Consider the following 20,690-nt stretch of genomic DNA (forward strand, 5'->3'; position numbering starts at 1 on the left):
TGCTTTATCTTCTCCCTGATCTGATTTCACCAAGCAGCCAATGCTCAGTGCGCTCAGCCCTGATGGGCTCCAGGACAAGTACAGCAAACCTGCATGGCCCATACTGTCAGCTCATGCGTCTCAGGGAAGCCATTTTGCTTCAGCAGATTGCAAGCAAACCTTCAGTTCATCATTTTGTAATATATCATCACAAGTCTTGTGAAGCAAATACAGACAAAACGAAGTTCTCAGTTACAGTGTGAATATTTTCATCTGGCTTCTTCTGAAGCAACTACTCTCCAGAGTTTTCTGGTCCCTAAATCCCAGCATCTCACAGCAGATACCACAGCAGGGCATCCCAGCCTAGCAGTCACTGTTCTTTAACACATAAAAACAGCAACATTAACTGTCATAAACAAAGCTTATCCCACAAAGAGGAAAAAAAAAAGAAAAAAGAAAAAAAAAAAAAAAAAAGCAATAGAACTTGCTGGCAAAAAACGTTTCACTTTAATGAAACCAGATATTAAACCAGTGGGGTGGAGACTATAATAAAAATGCCTACAAATGTAACAGACTTTAAGACTGCCAATGCAAAATTTTGCATGTGATCTTTAATGTTCAAACAGGAACAATGGCTACTTTTAAATTAGGGGTTGCAAGAAACAACACTTTCATTGACAGCACATTACAAGAGTTGGGATATTGGAACGAACTTCTTCCAAAAGCCAAAAGATTTTTAACTGAGGAATGAAAATACCTAACATCTGTGTAACTCCATGTAAGTATCAGGCAGTTCAGGTTCTTTTACAAATACGTCTGTTTTAGTGTTCAAAGGGGCTAGGGATTTCCAATGTATACCAGAAGTTTTACAAAGAGAAAGAGAGAATGTAAAGAGAAGAGCGCAGGAAAAATGTACGCTCAGGTGCAGAAGCTTGTGAGGATTTGAAGCTGATAATAAAACCTTACACATGAGATCGGCATGTTTTTATGATCTCACTTGGAATAAGCCTGATGAGTGGTAAATATTCACCAGCCTGGGAGTTTTGGGGATTGCTGCAACAGCAATAGTCCCACGCACTACTGCTGCTCAAGGAGCCCATAACGCTGTTATTTGTTCACCTACATCAAGTGAGACCATCCCTAGGATTCATAGGAGGAGAATTGTTCCATTTGGAATTTCTCCTCATGAAGAAGCTCAGATGCAGAACAGAGCATGGAGAAGGGCACCTGACTGACATTTCTGGTATAAACTATCAGTAGGTGAGATCTGAGCTATAAATTATATGCTTAGTAGGGTAACTCCCGAAGTCCCACCTTGGATTTGAATCAGAAAAGCTTTTGCATCAATTCCTGTCGGCATGCATAAGTCAGGCTTAGTCACAATAGACACAAATAATTCTCTTGAGATCCTCATGGAGAGAGAATCATCCTACTGTTTTGTGCAACAACTTCCATGGCAGCATGTTGTAAGCCTCAGTTCTGAGCTCACTGAAGGGTGGGGAGGGCAGCAGAAACCTTGGGATGAGACTGGTCTGCAAGATCTGAGGGGTGGTATGGGGCAGAGGGTTTGGCACAGATAACCTCAGGAGTGGGGCAGCTACAGCTCACAGGGAATGCACAGTGGTGTGTGTTGACCCCACTCTGTCTTCCAGCAGTATGCACTTACACATCTAGAGGTGCCACTTCCTTAGCTCACTCTCTGTGCAGAAGGGTAACTTGGCCCAAGCAGGTATGTCAGAACTTAGTGCTCAGACTTACCAAGCTCCCCAGCGCACAGTGCCTGCTGCAGTCTTTGTTTTATAGAATCCAGGCTGCTATGCTAGCATGCGAACTCAAAAAAATGTGTTATTTAACCATTGTAAACACTGCCATGTACTTCATTCTTTTTACTGTAGTAGAATCATAGATTCACAGAATGCCTCAAGTTGGAATAGACCCATAAGGATCATCAAGTCCAACTCCTGACTCTACACAGGACCACTCAAAAATTAGACTGTCTGAAAGCATTGTCCAGACACTTCTTGCACTCCAGCAAGTAGGATACTTGTTTCATGAAAAGTAGTTTATAATCAAAATATGCTAAAAAATGTGAGAATTTTAGTGCTCACAGAAAAAAAAATACCTTTCATCCCTAGAGAATGAAGTCTTTTGCCTCCAGAATTACAGCAGGGACATGAGAAGTAATGATAGCTCAGATTTGTCTCTACCACCCTACCCACATGGTTAGCCTTGACTACAAGCTAGCCTTTCTGGGGTTGTAACTAGGTCAAGTCTAGGAAGAGTCAGGTTAAGTTCCTCCTTTTTCAGCACATCTCTGACCACCTTGTTGCAGCAGTCTCTATTTTCCCAGGAACAGGACTAAGGTGAGAAAATAAATCTCACAGAGCCAACTATCAGATGTCACTACGTTTTGATCACTCCTACGCTGGACACAGTGTGTTTGATCACTGTTGGGTACGTGCAAGAAGTGCTAGGCTTGCCTGCAGGCCATCTACTATATGGATAGAACTATTTGCATCAGTGGTTAGATAGAAATTTAAAAACAAATTGCCAGGATTTTACAACAACACATACAAGAATCTTTTAAATAGATACACAGTGGTCAGATTTTATGCATTAGATTCTTAAAAAAAACAAAAACCAACACATACAGACAGATATGTCAAGAGGGGAGGTTGATCCAGGTGAAGTTTGTCATGAAATAAATGCAGACAAACCAACAGCTGAGGAACACTGATAACAAAATCTGCACAACTATGAACTGTAAATCTCCAGGCTGGGTCTGCTTCAGTCCAGGACGGCAAATTACAAACACAGGGTTGTGAACAAAGGCCCCTGCCTGCATCTGTCATTTTTAAAGATAGTGCCCACGTGTGTTGGGTAGGGGAACAGAACTGACAGAGTGCACATCTGTTTTACTGGGGCCACCTGTACCACGGTCCTGGCAGGAGTCGTCCTGTCTTTGATTTGCTCCCATTATCTCTGCTGCAGCATCTTTGTGCAAAGGCAGAAACAACGAACGTAGGCAAAACCACTGCTGGCAGTCCTCAGAAGATCTTGCACTCGTTAATGGAGAAGAGTTTCCGCCTGTTCTGCCTCTTGGCTTGATTGACTGCTGTCCGCACAGCATACTCAAACACCTGCTGCACACCGCGGTTGCTGAGGGCTGAGCACTCCAAGTAGCCTTTGGCTCGCACATCCTGGGCGAGCCGCTTGCCGTCCATCGAGCTGATGCAGGAGGAGTGGTAGGGCCCCGATTCACGCTGGTCGGTCTGCGTGGCCACTACCAACACAGGGACGCGGGGCAGATGGTTGCGGATCTCGCCAATCCATTTGCTCCTCAGGTTCAGGAAGGAGCTGTGGTTTGCCACAGAGTAGCACATTAACACCACATCTGCCTGCTGGTAGGACAGGGGGCGAATGCCTTTGAAGGCATCGCTTCCAGATGTGTCCCAAAGGCCTAGGCTGATCTGTACGCCATCCATGAACACATCCACTCCAGTGTTCTCATACACAGTGGGTCTGTAGTTGTCTGGAAAAGTGTCAGAGATGAAACGTACCAAGAGAGATGTTTTTCCCACTGCAGAGTCTCCCACCAGCACGCACTTGATAGAATCCAACATTTTGTTTAAGACCAGGGCCAAGAACACCGTCCCGGTGCAGCAGAAGCAGGATGCAGAGAGGTCTCAGGGGCTGTCTAGATAACTTCCATTTGGGGAGAAGCTGTTCCAAATGTCTTTACTTCTGAAGACTTGATTCTGCCACTTGAGTCTAAAATCCCCTTCTCTCCCACGCGGCTCTGCAGTGCTGTTGGATTTAATTCTTCAGTGAGTCAAATGATGTTTCTGAAAGAAGAAAAATAAAATGTCACATTTATAGCCTACAGAGAACAGTTTGTTCTTCATCAAGACAAACTTTTCTGGTCAAATTTTTGGACAGCCACGGGGAGTGCCCCTCACGGATGATGCTGAACCTTGCCATTCCCTCCCAGCTGGCAGTGTGTGCAACAGCCATTCACATAAATAACTTTCTTGCTGCTCCACAGGGACTAGCAATCTTATCACCTCTGCCATTCTGCACAAAGACCAGCTTTTTTTTTCCCTAATTGTCTAAAGAACTGATGAAATAATGTTCGCTTTGGTGTAGCTGTTCCTGACCTGCTTTCAGTGAGACATTTCCTGCCTCTGACTTTAACAAAGGCTGCCAAAATCCTGAATCCTTCTTAGTCAGTATAGATTCCTTTGAAAACATGCTCTTGTTCTCTAGAAGTAGTCACAAGAAAAAAAATCTCTTCATGAACTGATTAGACAGTTTAAGCTATTCTGTAATGAGCAGCAATGCCAAACTGCTTGTGACAACAAGGAAGTAAAGACTTCAGATGTGAATCTTGACTGGCACGAACCTGAACAGTTTTCAAAAGCAATGTAGGATTCGCAGCAAAAATACAAAAAGAGTTCCAAGTGTTTCTTACAAATCAATTCCAACAAGCAAGAAGCACAAGCCAAAGAAAATCACACCAGTAATGCTGGCCTAGTCAGGCAATTTTATCAGAAGGGGATGCGGCTGCCCTAACATTTATTTAGTTTGTTGTAAAACTGAACTGAGAGTACTCATGCAATTGGTACAAATGGAATTGCTTTGGAGCTCCTGCCAGCATTCAGTCAAATTTTCTTATTTTGAAAGTATTCGTCTCTTTCCCACTGGCTACGTGCAAGATTCATCACTCACGTATGGCTGCATAAAAATGCTACAAAAGTCACCAACTGCAAAACCAAAAGAAAATTAGCTCTACAAACTAGTTAGAAACTGGTTAAAAATATCACTGGCTAATTTCCTGCATATGTTACAAATATAATGCATTTCTGACTCCTTCACATATGAAAAGAGAAGCCTCACCATGAGGTTACTCTTGCTCAGAAATGAACGATAGCCACAAAAAATACATACTGGATATTACAGTAACACTTTCACTACACTAACTCCACCACCACCCCACATTTCTAGGACACTTAAAGCTTTGGCTTATCTCACAGAGGAAAAAAAAAACAACAAAGGAAAAGAAAAGCAGTAGGTGAGCCTAGAGGGAACATTTGTACAAGCATTGCCAACTGCTGCTGGCAACTCCCCTCCTTCCATTTTGCAACAAGGCATGCCCCTACCTCCTCACCTACCTCCTCTCATGCTGCCAGCATGCCTGCATTTCTCCCACCCAACACATCAGCTGGAGGAAGATGTGCCAGAGCTCAGATGGGGTGTGTTGCTTTATAACGGTGGCTATGGGGCAGGTTTGTGCTTCCCCGAGTGACGGGTGTTTGCAGGAGCCACTGCGACAGACGTCACTTCCTGGTCGGTGTGCTCACCATCGTGGCCACTTCTAGGAAGTGAGATGGAGGCCGAGACACCGGCACTGCTGTCTGCTGGGAACTGAATGGGCTGCTCTGTCACACCGAGCACTGGTGGCAGCAGCTGGACGCTCAGCTTTAAGGCTTCGACAGGGATAACTTCACTGTTACTCCTTTGTTCCTCAAACAAGCACACAAGGGAATGAAACAAGATATTTGCAAAAGGTAACTATGAACATTCAAAAAGCCGGCCCAGGATACGTGGTATAATTACTTAAGTGCATCACTGTGTTTCCTTCAGGGTATTCTACTTCAATATTGTGTCAGCAGTACAGTTTTAAAACACCACGGTTCATCACAAGCCAGTAGATCATGATTCAGACAAAAGTGCTCCCAGGAGAAATACAGCACGTACCAGGTCTTTTCCTCAGAACAAACATTTCCCTGATGTAAGAACTCTTAAACACCTTTAGCTTCACTACTTTGTATATATTTGAATGTGGGGAAAAATTAGAATGCCCAAGCACAACTTCTGCTATTCCACAAACACCAAAGCAGAGAAAGACGGAGAAAAAGACTGTTGAGGTATACAGATTAGTGATAACCAGGTCTAATTTTCTGGCAGCTTTAAAAAGAAAATATACAAATGGTCAAAGCCCAGAAAAGGCTAGTCAACACACAGTAATAAAAGACAAAGTAGTCCATTGTGACAGTGCAGAGAATTTAAAGCAAATAGAACCATAGAATATCCCAAGATGGAAGGGATCAGTAAGGATATAATTCACTGATAAATTGTACACAACCAGGCCCATGTTCTGGTCCCAAGGGCAAACTGGAGTCAGTCCTGATCTTGCCTTTCTTTGCTGCCAGCTGAGTTCACATGCTATCGTGTATAGCAGGGACCATGTAAGTGCATATTGGAGAGGTGTGTTAAAGCTCTCGTGCAGCCTGTTGTTGACCTGGCCTCAGGAGAGGAGAAGTAATAATGTATTAAAATGGTTACATAAGCTCATCTCAATTAATGGAAAAACCTTTAGATGAAATGTCAATAGAAAACAATGTCCTTTAAAGGACAGGCCAGTACAGGGAACCTCTATCCATCAGTATGCAGACGGTTGTGTAAATATTTGCAGAAGATTTGGTTCCCTTCTCTAATACCATGTTACAGTCTTGGTCTGAGACTACACCATTTAAAATCTTGCCTTGCCTGCACAAAAGCTTGGAATCACACGTGGCTGAGTTTCAGTTGCTGAAGGATTTCTTCCCAACAATTTGTTTTCCTAATTTTACCAATTCTATCAAATCCATTTTGTATCTGGAATTCCAGATATAAACATATATATATTTTTTTTTTAAACACTATTTTGGCTGTATTTTCCCCCACTTGTAAAAACAACAAAATGCATTTACATAACATGGTGAAGGTTTTTATAATATTATTAAGCATAAGAATATGTATCTCATTCTGATGCAGTCATTACAAAAAGGGACTGAATCAAAGTTTATCAGCTCAATCAAACGGGATTTTCATTTATGCCAGGACAGTTTCTGGAGTCTTCTGTAAGGTCACTGTGAGTGTGGCTCAGTGTGGTGAAACATCTGTAGGGGATGGACAGTATCTTGTGATGGGAGGAAAGGGTTGGGAAGTCCTGATTTTAAACCCTACTTTGTATATTGATTGTGCAGCTTCACGCAGACATGGATTCAGAAGAGATTAGTTCATATATAAACAAAACCATGTAGGCAAGACAACAGGCTTTTTAGACATTACCCTGATCTGGCAGTCACAAAATGCTTCAGAGATCTAAGGCAATTAACATGCTATTATTGTCCTTATCCGGTTCCTACCACAATTATACCTTACTGCAGTTCCTGTTGATATCAGGATAAGAGCAGGCTAATTTTTCAGCTTGAGCAGTGTGCACAGTAGCTCCTGAAGAGAACTGATGCTGAGAGGAAGCAAAAATATTTGTACTAATAAAAAAAGTTGAAAACCCCTGGAGAGACTTCCAGTTTCTAAGCAATGCTTGATTGCACATTGTCTTTGCCTGCACGCATTTCTCCTTAAGTCCCACCTCCAGCAGAGATGAGGTCTGCAAAGCAGTGTCTACAGCATATTTCCACCAGTTGGTTATAATCACAGCTCATTCCAGCTGTGCTGCAGATGCATAAAAACTGTCATCATGTCTCTTATTTAGAGAACCTCAAGGACAGAAAGGAGATGCGGTGACTACTGTCAGTGACCAGACAGCACAGAGCTTTGTGCCTCCGCCTCTACAAGTACACTGACTGGGGTCTAAGAGCACCTCCTGTGAGCAGAAGAAGAAAGAGGAGGAAGAAGAAAGAAAAGGAGGAGAAGGAGGACTGGCAGAAAATCAAATCAGGGTAGAGAAGCCACTGCCTGGTTAGGGGCAACGCCCAGAAGGTGCAGCAGGGAGATTGATGCCTCCCTGACACTGTGGATCCAGTCTGCATGACCCACTAGATCACCAGGTCACCAATGTCATGCCACCCTGTTTTCAGCTCCATGAGCAAATCATACCTGCTCTGTTCAGACACTGCTGCCACAGCATGGGGCTCCTGAAAACCTGTGCATTGACTGCAGTCTATCTGGAGATTGCCTCTGGTCTGCAAGCAAATGGCCCCTTGCCGCCAAGTCTTCTGTCTCATAATCCTTAACCTGCTGCTCTAACATTTGCATTAGCTGCCTCCTGTTTTTTAATCCTATTTTAAGATTATTTTGATCTATCACACCAAGTAGCCCTGGTCTTGCTGGTCTAGGAAACTGCCTCCCTTTCTTTTCAGACAGCGTCACCGTTGCAGACTGTCCTGCTATTCAGTGGTGGTACTGCTGCCACTAATGGGAATGGGCAAACAGGCTACACCTTTGCAAGGTGCTGCATCTTTTCCCCAAAATACTCCACCAAAAAAAAATCTGAATTCGCTTTCCAAGCAAGCTATCACACACTCCATCGTTATTTCCCAGCCCAAGAGCAAGATGGCAGATTATTGGCCAGCTGGTGCTTCAGCCCTCTGGTGCATTTATGACAATCTCTCAGTGTCTTTTGCTACTTTAAAGAATTGTGAGGATGCCTGGAGGAGAGCTTTTATATAGATATTTTAGCCCTAAATACAATGATACCTGCAATGGCTTCCTAAAGTTGGAAGTGCAAGCAACACCCAATGAACCCACATTTTTAAAGTCAAGATGTCTTGCATTCTCAAAAAAAAATTTTTTTCCAGCATTAAATAAAATGGCAGTCATAAGAACTTAGAAATTTTTCAATCATTACCTTATTCACAAAACTGAAAATCTGTTCCTGTTTTACAAGCTGAGCACTTCATTTTGAAAAAAATGCAAAACTGAAATTAAAAAAAAAACAAAACAGCAGTTTATTAAATTTGTAGAAAACGGATGGAGGCTTCTCTAGGAACTTTTAAGAAAATTACTGTTGGATGAATACAATGCCTGAAAATTTAAACCTCAGTTGCTTTATTTGGCAGTTTTAACAACTGAAGGAAATGATTTATGATCAGATATTCAGTCATCTTGCTAACTTTATTATTAGTAAGTGAGCACAAGTAGTCAGATTTAAAATAAAAACCCTCATTTTGAGACTGGGAAGTCTTGCTATAAAGCAATTACAAATACAGATCAGTGTTATTTGGAATGAGACAAGAGTCCCAATAAAAGAATGAAAGCTTTCCTCATAAGAGAATGTACATAGGTCACTCACTCTGAAATCATTGCCTCCTTCTTCTTTCCATGGAACCATGGAAAATGCAACAGATACAAAGAGTACAATAATACGATTAGACTGAGCAAATTCTCAGCTACAAGACACTATTTCTTAACACAGTCACCACCATTAGTCATGCATTTTCACCAGTGATGAACAAGAACCGATATTCCATGCTATAAAAATTGGTAACAGCGTAGATGACCTACTGCTGCTAATGCTGAAACACACCAGCCACTTCCTCACTGCGTCACGTCCACTGTTTGGTCCCTGTAAGTGTTCAGCAAGCATCAGTGAATGTCAGTGGGTACCATTTTTTCCGCACGAAGGGAATTCAGTGACACACCTTTGCTTCATATGCAATTCCACGTCGGACACCATTTTGTCAGAGTGCCCCTGTGCTGCCATCTGTAGCAGAACATTGGTGGGAAGATCCAACCTCTACTGCCGTACCACCAACATCCACCTCTGTCATCGTGGGCCAAAATAATAAAATAGGAAGCACTGCCTTCGGAGCAGCCCTCATATATGTTTACACACATGCTTACACAGGTGTCTGATAGTACCATTATTTACATATATAAGTACCGGATAATGACAAACCTGAAGATCTATTCAATTTTTTTTATAGACACTAAGAAATTCTTTTAGTTAACCAATTAAATAACAGAAATATTTGTCTTCAAGAACACTTCATATGCAATTAATCACACTTTGATTCTGCTACTTATAAATTAAGCATGAACACAAATAATTAGAACCACTCCAAAAATTAGCAAAAAGACTTGTGTATTGATTCGAGAACTTAAATTCAATAGAAGTCAATTCTGCAGCAGTAAGTACCTGCTTCAGAATTCAAGCCATGAGTCTAAAGCCATTCTTTGTCCACGTTTACGGCAGAGTAAACTACAGACTTATGGTATTCGAAGCCCTGGAGGACATTTTAAAAATGGACACGTTTTCAGGATAAATTTTGCATCCGCTCCAAATACAACACGGGTAAGCCTCATGCAGGGGGTAAGGCCCTTCACAAAGGACTGGCCCATTTTCTGCTCTCAGCCTGGTCTAACAGCCTCCAAAGCCAGGAGCACATTGTGCCCAAAGTATTGCATGTGCCCCTGCACTTACCAAGCATTTCCCATTTCAAGATACAGGGTATGTCACTTTCTTTTCCCCACTCTTCTCTGCAACAACATTTCTTTCCCACTCTTAAACACTGAAGAAAACCTTGAGTGTCAGCATAAACACAGCCTTAAATAGAACTAAATCACACTACTGTGCAAATGTCACACACGTACATGCTCAAGCACTGACATGCTCCAACCATCTGCCTGCCTACATCCCCTCGTAGGCTCTGCCTCTGTACACATACACACATATAGCTCTATGTACCTTCACCGCTGACTACACCGCAGAACTACTTTTGTGTCCAGATGGGGATACAGACACGCTTGCAGACGAGCACGGACGAAGCGCTATGCACTGACTACTGCATTACCAGACATCCCAAATGGCCCAATATCTGAATGGCTCCAGCCTTAAGGCAGAGCTCCACACAGCCCTAACTAGCTGCATCGCAGCCAAACCAAAGGTCTGGTGCTACAGGTGGTGCAGTATTTGATATTTGACTTCAATGAGAATACTCCGTGTGGAGAGTTATTCACAGGTGGAAAGGTTTGCAGCTTTGGGCCCCAAACCACTTCAAATTTTTCATGTCACATCCTCTTTTTAACACAGTTCACCTTTCTTGAAGTTTGAGGCAAATCAAAAGAACGCTCACAACATATTTTTGTAGATATTTTTACAGGTTTAATTATTAAATTAAAGAATTTTTCTTTTTTGTTTAAATGAGAAACACTCTTTTATTGCCAGTCTCCAACAAAGACGTGCTCTCTTTCCAGCAAGCCTACCCCTCTCCCTGTTTCTGCCTGCATCGTTTGATCCCCTGTAGGCACATGCATAATGTACACCATCATTAGAATGGTTAAAGAATCCATTTTTCTCTCACTCACACACAATTAATATCCTTTACTTTCATATAAGAGTAATTTCTTGTAGAATAAAGCACTATCTGCTACCCGAATGCATGGAATATATGTGCACATATATGGAAAATAAATCAAAATAAATCAGTATATTTTGAAAAGCATAAATATTGCAATAATTAATCTATGCATATACATACAAAAAATTGACATCCACAAATACATGTATATATAGATATGTATGTAGATGTACACTGAAACTCATTCATTTGCAGATGACTGCTATTGATTGCTTTATGAAACATATTAAGATATTTCATCCTCATTTTAAAATCTACATGCAGCTTTTGCATCAAACAATGGATACGTTATTGAAATGACTTTTTTTTATTATTGAAATGGAATGGTCACGGTATTCACATTACTTTATTTCTACGTATAGGTATGCACATGTGTTTGTATCCACACAAGCAGCAATGAGCACTCAGCTAGATCTGGAATTGCAATAGCATAGGCATATGATTGATTATATAAGGAAATAAACACACATTCACACATGTTAAACAATTACTTCTCTACCGTACACACAGCCATTGCAGTTTTAGTTACATCGTTACAACACATGACAGTAAGTTGTTATTAAGCAGATACGTGAATTTACATTAAATCCCCCAGATGTGCAGCATGGCGAAATGCTAGAACTAATGGCCATGCACCCCACAAACACACCTGTGTTCCCAGAGAAGAGGGCTCTCTCTCGGGCCCATGCCGAGCCCACAGCTGCAGAGGGCTGCCTGCAGTGTGGTTTGGCTCTGACCTGGGCAGCATCACGCTCCTGTCCTGTGCTTGCACAGCACCCAACCTTCTTGACCACGTCCCTTAAAAACGCTACCAAGTGATCAACATTAACAACATAGCTAGCAGCTAACACAGAACAATACAGCTGACGTAACGCCCTTCTCAGCGTTGAAAAAAAATTGAGAAATATTCATTCTACTGCTTCTAACCTCCATGGATCCCTCATAAGATCACCAAGGTTACTGTTAGACGTCTATTTGGGTGTAACTTTGCTCTGTGTTTATGAAATCTCTATCACAATAAACAGGCTCTCATCCTGCATCTTCTCCTCTAAACCTGGGTGGTTCTCCATGTTCATTAAATTAAGCATTTACCGAAGTTTGATTTCAGTGAGAGGTAAAGGTGAAGAAGGAAAACATTAGAACAGGATTATCACATTTGACAGATTATTTTTGCATATTTCATGATAAGAATAAAAAAGATGTTGAATCTATACAAGTTTTGAGCAGCAAATTATGATGTAACATATGCAGAATAATGACTTCTTGCTAAGACGCGTAGCGGTTGGCTTTATTTTTTGCTTCAGAAAGAATGTCCCAGATCACTCACTGCATCTCACGGTTCTGTTTGCTCTGTTTACTCTGTCTGATGAATGTAAACCACGAGTAAAAGCCAGAGCAAAGACAGAGTAAGTAAGCAACAACAATTTGATTGGTTATTAATTTTATAACACTGAGAAACCGGCTGACAATTTTAGGTTTTCTCCTTAGAATGGCCAGTAAGGAATAAGGATTTTCTTGCCTCGGCATTTATTCAACTATTTAAAATCTTTACCTAGATTTCACCCAGAGGGAATCAGCCAAACATCAAAATTCATTTTGAAATGATGTGTATGTGTACGCTGATTAAAATGTACGCACAAATGTAAAAAGGGCTGACTCAGAAGCAATGTCAGTCACTGTGCAAGTAGAAAGTGCAGTACAAAACATACAGTTACCACAACCTTTTCCACTTCTGTTGATTTAAGATCTTGTTTTATAATTAAAAGAGGCATTGGCATCCATAGTCTAGCCCACAGCTCAGTATTCCTGCCCTGCACCAGGCACAATAGTAAAATCAGATTATATGTTACAGGTAGAAATTGTTGTTTTAGTGGGGTTTTGTTTTGCTACATAGCCTCCCCAAAATTCCTTAATTGCAGTAACTGAATTAAACTCAATAAATGAGTAAGCTCTCTTCACTTTTCCACAAATCCAATACTTAAATCTCATGTCACTTTTATATAAGATAATAAAATGTAACATTGCAGGCAGCAGCGAGTCACATGGAATAGGTTAAGAGGAGAAAAGGCTCTGCTCTACCACCAGAAATAATATTTAAATCCTTCTTGCTTGTTCTTCAGTTCAGTACGTTGAGAAGCCGCTTCAGATAGTGAAAGCTGACATTTGTTTGGTTTAAAGATCATGCAAATCCCCATGCTATGGTAAACCTTACTGAAGAGTTTCTCTTTTTCAGTGGGAAGCATAGAAAATGGCACGCTACATTTTTCCTTGATTTTTGCATACTTTGCGTAAGAATGATCACACAAAAAAAAAAAAAGAGAGAGATTTTAGGAGAGCTACATTTGAACGTTATGCAAACATTTTCTGTGCTTTATTTTTGAATCGTGGGAGACTTGATTTAAACTCAGACATTTTACACATCAATTCCTCCAGAATTAAAATTCCACTTGAAAGAGACGTGAAATTTAAAACTAGCACTTTGACTAATGAGGATGAAAGAAATTACATAAGGGATTTTTAAGACATAGGTTTTATAATATATTTTTGTGAGAAAATTATAAGCACACCAAGGAGCCTAATGGATGATCAAGCGTATCGCTAATTCAGTAAATGAATTCTAGAGAATTCGCCAGTTTTTAAGCACAGTCACTCAGTTTAAGAAAGCATGTTACAAATAAACTGTACGTCCCCTGGCTCTCCTGGCACATCTTTCAGCAAATAAGGAAAGCTGGAAAGATTTTGTATTTCAATGACAGCGTGCACAACAGAATCAAACCAGCTAAACCACATAGGGGTCTTGTTCTCACACAGGAGAAACAGCATTATCTGCAGTTTGACTTAAACTAGGATAACCTTCAAAAGCAAGTGCTCGGCACTCATGAGGAGAAGAGGTATCACCAGCTGGTCAAACATCCCCAATTGGGCTGGCTGTATCAGTTCTTGAGACTGCTATTCCATCCTCATGTGCAACAAATGGCGCAGTACGCAGTGCTCAACCACAGCCCTTCATGCTGACTTCTGCTGGGCAAGGTGTTCGTAACCTTTCCGGCACACGTTGGGTCTTTCCTACGTGATATGTCACTGCAGCCCATTGGGGAAACCCCCGAGCCATAGCAGATGAACCTGTGGTTTACAGCAAATTCCTAGAGCTGATAATTTCATCCAATAGATGCCAGCATGCCCGGTCAACACCACACTCACCGGTAAGAAATTTGCACTTTGTAGCATCTGAGAGAAAGGACCAAATACAATTCCTTGCGCAAATGTTGGTTCTTCCTGCAATGGGAGAAATATCAGCACACAGCTACGCTCCCAGCTGTCCTTCAGCCAGCCTCCAGCACCACCTCCAGATCTGCAGCAACCATTACTCCACACTCTTCTAGCACCCGTTCATCTTACATCCAATACATCAAGGCTGCCTACTAGTGAATTCCACTGCTCATGCCCACTGCTGCGTTGCAGAGGTTGTTCTGCCTCCCCATGCTTCTCCTTCTACTGGTACCAAAGCTTTGGGAAGGTGAGGAATGTTTTCCTCATTTCTCTACTGAGATCAGAAATGAAGCACAATATAATTCTGCTAAACAGATTATGAAACCATGTTTGGTTTTGTGGAGAAGTGTTGCAGAGAAGACCACAGATTATGTTGTTACATTGCTTTGCAGTATTTCTTATATTTGTGTGATCCTGCACAGGATTTGTGTATTGCTTTAATAGTGGGCTTGAGACAGCAGCAGCCAACTTCCATTCTAGACTACCACCACTCGGGTTATCCCAAGACTGTGCAGCTGTTAGCACTTTGTGTCATGGAAACAGTCAAAAACAGCTGTATTACTAAAAATCACACACCGCTGGCCAGGGTGAGAACCTAATTTGGAAGTGATGTCACACTGTGCAGAGTGATGCCTGAAACTCAAGACTGTGAAACAGACAAGTCTCATGGTTATTCATTTCATTTCTTCCCAAACAAAGCTCAAAAGAATTATAAAAAAAAATACTGTGATTTTTTCAGTGTATAAGCACTGCCAAATTGAATTAATCATTTGAACAATGCAGTCAATAATACCTGCCCGTTCCTTAATTAAAACTGTAGACTCACAGGGCCAACATTTTACAAAGAAAATTGAAGCATTCAATTCAGGGGGATGTTCTTCAGTGAAAATCCTTTTTATTTTACAGCTCTTAACCCAGCTGCTGCTATGTATCAGAATGGCACAGAAATAACAAGAACAGGAACAGCAGACACTCATCCCTCTGCCTCAATGTCCTCCTAATGGGTTATGAGAAATAACATGGAGGAAAGGCCACAAGTACTTCCGCTGATGCTGTACAGGATGGGCCAGTGGCTCAGCCTACAAGTCTGTCACCACAAATTCTGCTCATTTCCTGCGAGCTCTGAGTACACTGCAAAGTGCCCACTTACACTGCTGAGGATCTGTATGGTTTGCTCCTAGCTGTGCAAGAGATTGCCTCCTGATACCACCAGCAGCTGTGATCGGGTGATGCAGCTTTAGTGCCAACCGCTGCTGTTGGGTCCATGCAGCAGGCAAATGGCTTCTGTTTCATCCTCAAACTGAGCCACAATCTGTTAAATCTCTGCTTGCAATCATTTGCTTGTGAAAGCAGGTTACCAGGTGGGAAAAGTATCTTCAGTAACTTTCTATAAGTGAGGCCCCAGTATAAAACCATATTCATGGTTTTATTGTGCTGCACGATATAGGGACCGTTCTCTGACACAGCTGGCTGTGGGGGGACCAATCCTTTTCCACAGGCCCATCTTACACTGCTTTGGAACAGCAATGTTTCCTTAACATGGGATTAAGGGTCAATAATTTACAGCCACTTTGCCCTGCTGATGGACTACAAATTTAGGTCTTGTTGTATCTCAGAGTCAAGCCCATTTTTTCTGTTTTAATTCTTCACTCCGAACCTTAGACAGCAAGCAGAGCTTATTTATAAAAACACATTTTCTGTAAATACAAAGCTACAGCTTTTCTTGGTTTCTGACATCTAATCTAGTGCTTATATACCTGGGTATCACACCCCACCAAGGCCCAGTCCCTCAGTGCAACAGCAAGCAAGCAAATGCAGAGGTTTTTTTGCCCAGCAGAAGCTGACAAAGGCCCAGATATGATATCCTCAATCAAGTCTTTGCCCACCTTTACCTGCGTGATACCTCTCCAGACCTGCATTTGAAAGCTGATATTTATATCTAAAGTCAAGCGAGTATATTCATATTTTTTCCTATTCAAATATTTGGACACACCCATTGATCAAAATGGCATATTTTAGAAGTATCAAACATGAAGATGCATGGCACAATGCAAAATCCCACCATGTTCTGACAGCAGAGCAGAAAGGCAAGCACTGACACCAAACAAACGCTGGTAGATCTGATAACAACCAGCTAAACTCACTTATCCTACCTTCCCCCACAACTGTTTTCTTCAAGGTAAATCCTGTGTTCAAGCTGTCCTTCTGCAGATGCCACAGCTTCACTCCTGTCCCATTCACAGGTGGAAACTCAGCTGAAAGAAGCAGGCAAGTCTGAGGCCAGGTTCAGATTCTGCATGGGGACCTGTGCCAGAGGGTTGGTGCTGGCTCTGTATGCTCCCTCTTCATTCACCTGTGAGCAGGATGTAGAAATGTGTGTGCACAGATTGCACACAAGTACACACTGCTGTCAAAAGTAATCCCACAGGGCACAGCCAGCTCAGAAGCAGCCAAAAAACAGCTGTGGGGTGAGATGAACGCAGGCAGCTATGCCTGCAGCCATGCAGGCAGCAGCACAGCCCTTCTTCCATTTCTGCACCCAGTGGGCCAGCTGCTGGGGAGCCAGAGCTAGTGATGGAGATCTCAGCAAATTAAATCTACTTCCAATCTCACTTCAGTCCTAAGAATCTAGATTTCACCTTTCTCAGGTTCTCACTGATGATACTTTCATCTAAATTTGCTCTGAAACTTTTAAGACAAGGCAGAATGCTTTCCTCGTCACCACAGCGTACTCCACAACTAGGGAAGAGAGACATATCTGGAGATAAAGGTGCCCATTGCTCCTGGCTTCATGCTCCTTACAGCAGCAGTGGGGTCTGAATCAGACCTATTTCCAAAATAATTCACATTTTCTGTTTTTCCATACATTAGTTAGCACTTCAAACAGTGGTGTGGCATGGCCCATCATGCCAGTTTTCCTCATTTATACAGGGTCTTTTTGTGCTGAAATAGGAACAAACTCAGCAACAAACAGAAATCCCAAAGATAGATGGGGTGGGATGAGACCGGCACTTAACAGAGTATCACGGTGCTGGAGACAAAACAGATGGTATAAAGTAGAACCAATCACATACATCCATATCACTAATTTATTAATAAAAGTACATGCAAAGATATTGAATTTGATCCAGAATCCAAGTTCTAGTTATGACATTCAGAAGAAAGAGAAAGAACTTACCAGAGGCAGGAAGCAGAGCGCGGCTGTTAAAATAGACGTTACGGAAGTCAGCTACTGGGAGCAAGGGCGGAAAGAAAACGAAGAGCGGAGAGCTGTGCTCTTTGGTTTTCAGATGGACTTCTTTTCTTAGCAGGTTCAAAAAAAAACTATATTACAAAGATAGAAGGGGGAAAAAAGCAAGCGGTAAGCAGGAACTGCTGCACATACAGGCCACATTAGCCAGGGCTGGGCCAGCAGAGAGCGGTCCGAGATGTGCTGTGACGAGGAGCAGCGCAGGGGTGAGGGTACGTCAGCTTCCTGGTGAGCTCCTCGGTGCCTGTGTGGGTTTGGTTGCGGGCTGATGTGTGAGCATCCCGCTGCTGGGGGTTGGGGCAGCACAGCTGTGGCCTGCAGCACGCTTGCTCTTTGCAGGCTGCTGCTCCCAGGGCTGCTCAAGGCGAGGCACAGTACAGCCTAGCAAGCAGTGTTCATCTAGCTGACCCTCTGCAAGCTGAGGGCAGGCACTTTCAGAGCTTTGCCTGAATTCAGTGAGGATTGGCCCATATTATACATCAGAACAAGTGCACTGACCAGCAGTGAGGGATCACAGGCATGGAGAAACCTGCCCAGCACAGGCAGCAGCTCAAGCAGGCCAGGCTCTCATGGCATCTAGCATTCCTGCTACAGCACTCCAAGGAGAGTTTCAGGATTTCCAGTGCCTGGCCCACAGTCCATAGTGCAGAAGCCACGAGCATTTCCCACTCCCAAGCTCCCTGCATGCTCTTTCCTGCCTCAACCCGTGGGTGCAATGATCCCCCTGTCCTTGCTGTCTTTCCCACAGACACAGCATCTGGCTGCAGCGAGCAAGAGATGGCACAGGACGCTACATGGCTGCCCCTGAGCCAAATGTAAGGAGCCCTGACCCTGCCCAGAGTGGAGGTCAGCTGCTCCTCAGCCACACACAGCAGCAGATCTCCCGGCAACCTTAAGACCAGACTCTGAGACAGAACCTGAGACCATCCCAGAAAATATTCTTGGCCCATTTTAGGAACAGTCACTCCTGACCATGTCTTGCCACATTGCAGGAATAAGTGCCAGATCCAGGACTAAAGCCACGCATTTTACGTTCACTACAGGATGGGAATGCTCTGAAAAAGAGAGCCAGCAGATTTCTCCACAACAGCTTTATCCTCGCATAACGCATTCCCACATAAAGTTATACTGCTTCCAAGAATGATTAAAAAAGTAATAAAAATTTGGAAAAAAACTATGAAATAAAGCAGAAAGGAAAAAAAAAATCATTTACGCACAGATGAAACACAGCTTGTGCCTGTATAATCAATGAACATAAAGATGCTATAATTATGAAATAAACAAGAGCATTTGGCAAAGCAGACTATAATAACAAAAAAGGAGAACAGACAGAAAGCTTACCTGCATCCTGGGCTCACTACAAAACTCCAGAGGAGGGATCTCCAGAAGAGATCCTTTCCCCCTGGCAGTCAGCTCTTAAATGGCTCTAGGAGAGGTGCAGCCAGGCTCCACCCTTCCGGCAGCACAGGTGAATTACCTTCACCTGTGCTCCCAGGGCTGACTCATTGCTCACCTCAGGTGATTGATCAGAGGTTCAGGCCGTGATTCAGCAGTTCCCATATAGTGCCAAAAATATAAATAGCTGCTGAACTAACATTACCTATGTAGAAACACTGTAGAAGTGCTGACATGAGGATTGCAGAGCAGTGCTGCACAGTTAGGCTGGGGAATCAGTTTGTTGCTTTTCCCCATGTAAAAAAACAAATTCAGTTAATTATCACTAGGGATGAAGACAAGTAAAGGCAGCTCGCAGAAGGTGGTTTTGAATAGTCTTTTCCTAAAAATACTAATATTTCTTTCCTTTGAGATTTTGGATAAGGAGCTTCAACACCTTATGAGAAAACGTGCATTGCTTGCTTCCCACACTGAACACCTGTTCTTCCATTTTTCACTAGGTTTAGGTTACCCAACACCAGAACATGCAATCAGGCAAAAAGTTTCCATTGCAATCATGATAAAGAAAGTCAGACACCCAAACATTCTGAGATGTTTCCACTAGAATGCTGTGGCTCAGAAGTAGAGAAATAGCTACCATTTGCAAATAATATTGATAGTAGTGCCCTAGGTGATCATCACTCATTTTAGGTCTGCTACAGATAGCAGCTGCTCAAAAAAATCAACTTTTTTTTCTGCTTTGTACTGCAGACTAATCCAGATGTGAGGCCATCTGGGTAAGCAGCTTGCATATTAGATAAAGAGCTCATCCATCTGTAAAATACTTCATAAACAGCATTTGAATTGAGTGAGCTCTGTGAAAAAAAAACAAGGATGTACGATGAATGTGATCTAACGTCTCAGTTTCCACCATATTCTTCCATTGTGCTTCCTGGAGCATCTTGACCCAATAATTTCCTAAATATGTGAATATCATAGAGGGATTTTTTAGTGCTTCTGTTCTTCGTGGAGTTTTTGAATAAAAATTGGAGAGTTTTCATAGCGATGCACATGTTTCACATAGCCTTGTTCTATGACTTGACTTTCTAGTGACCAGGAATGCTGCACGTCACCTCCAGCTCCACACTCACCGCTCAACACTCAGGCAGTTCCAAAGGCAGGTTCAATATTGCAGCCTAAATGATATCTTTTCCTTGAAACCTGTTTTTTTTTATTGTTGTTCTTGCCTTTCTTGCTTCAGCTTTTCTGCCCCTATTCACCTCCTCATGCTGTGCAATGAAGGGGAACATCTGGCTGTAAGAGAATATTGCTATTACAGCCAAAAATACCTTGCTTCTCCTTTTTATACTCGGTATGAGTCATGAAGTGGGACTTTCAGAAACAAACACCTCGTTGTGGAAAATATTTATGAGGGTGGAGTGGAGGGTTGCAAATATGTATGTCTTTATTGAAAACTAAGTTGACAGCAAAAAATGTAGTCTTAAAACTCAAGTAACTGAGAGTTTCAATTGTGTACAATAATACCACCCAGTCTCATCGTGTTAGACTTGTTAGGCTGATTTTTAGTGAAAGGCCATGTTTGTCCCTTAATCCATTGATCTATTTCTCACTCAGAGAAGGCAGCAGGATGCAGATTTTGGGAATGGAGC

General features: G+C 42.3%; 1 protein-coding gene across 15 annotated transcripts; it reads right to left on the reverse strand.

The window, feature by feature from the left end:
* Positions 1–465: 465 nt before the first annotated feature.
* On the reverse strand, positions 466–19,071 carry RHOH (ras homolog family member H). 15 transcript variants are annotated; one of them, XM_048942518.1, is made up of 4 exons: positions 18,988–19,038; positions 17,575–17,699; positions 16,550–16,749; positions 466–3,824 (listed from the first exon to the last, which is right to left on the reverse strand). In XM_048942518.1, the coding sequence occupies exon 4, from the start codon at positions 3,600–3,602 to the stop codon at positions 3,027–3,029; it is 576 nt and encodes a 191-aa protein (XP_048798475.1). In that variant the 5' UTR covers positions 3,603–3,824; positions 16,550–16,749; positions 17,575–17,699; positions 18,988–19,038; the 3' UTR covers positions 466–3,026. The 15 variants fall into 15 exon arrangements, 12 of the variants coding, with proteins under 12 accessions (XP_048798475.1, XP_048798471.1, XP_048798476.1 ...); XM_048942514.1 differs by having other exon boundaries at positions 17,575–17,720; XM_048942519.1 differs by having other exon boundaries at positions 17,575–17,694; positions 18,988–19,033.
* Positions 19,072–20,690: the final 1,619 nt, after the last annotated feature.

The sequence above is a fragment of the Lagopus muta genome, chromosome 4 (assembly GCF_023343835.1).
Source record: "Lagopus muta isolate bLagMut1 chromosome 4, bLagMut1 primary, whole genome shotgun sequence".
Lineage (NCBI taxonomy): Eukaryota > Metazoa > Chordata > Aves > Galliformes > Phasianidae > Lagopus > Lagopus muta.

What these genes read in the sequence shown, in the direction of transcription:
- RHOH (XM_048942523.1), bottom strand. Translation starts at nt 3,602, where the DNA reads ATGTTGGATTCTATCAAGTGCGTGCTGGTGGGAGACTCTGCAGTGGGA.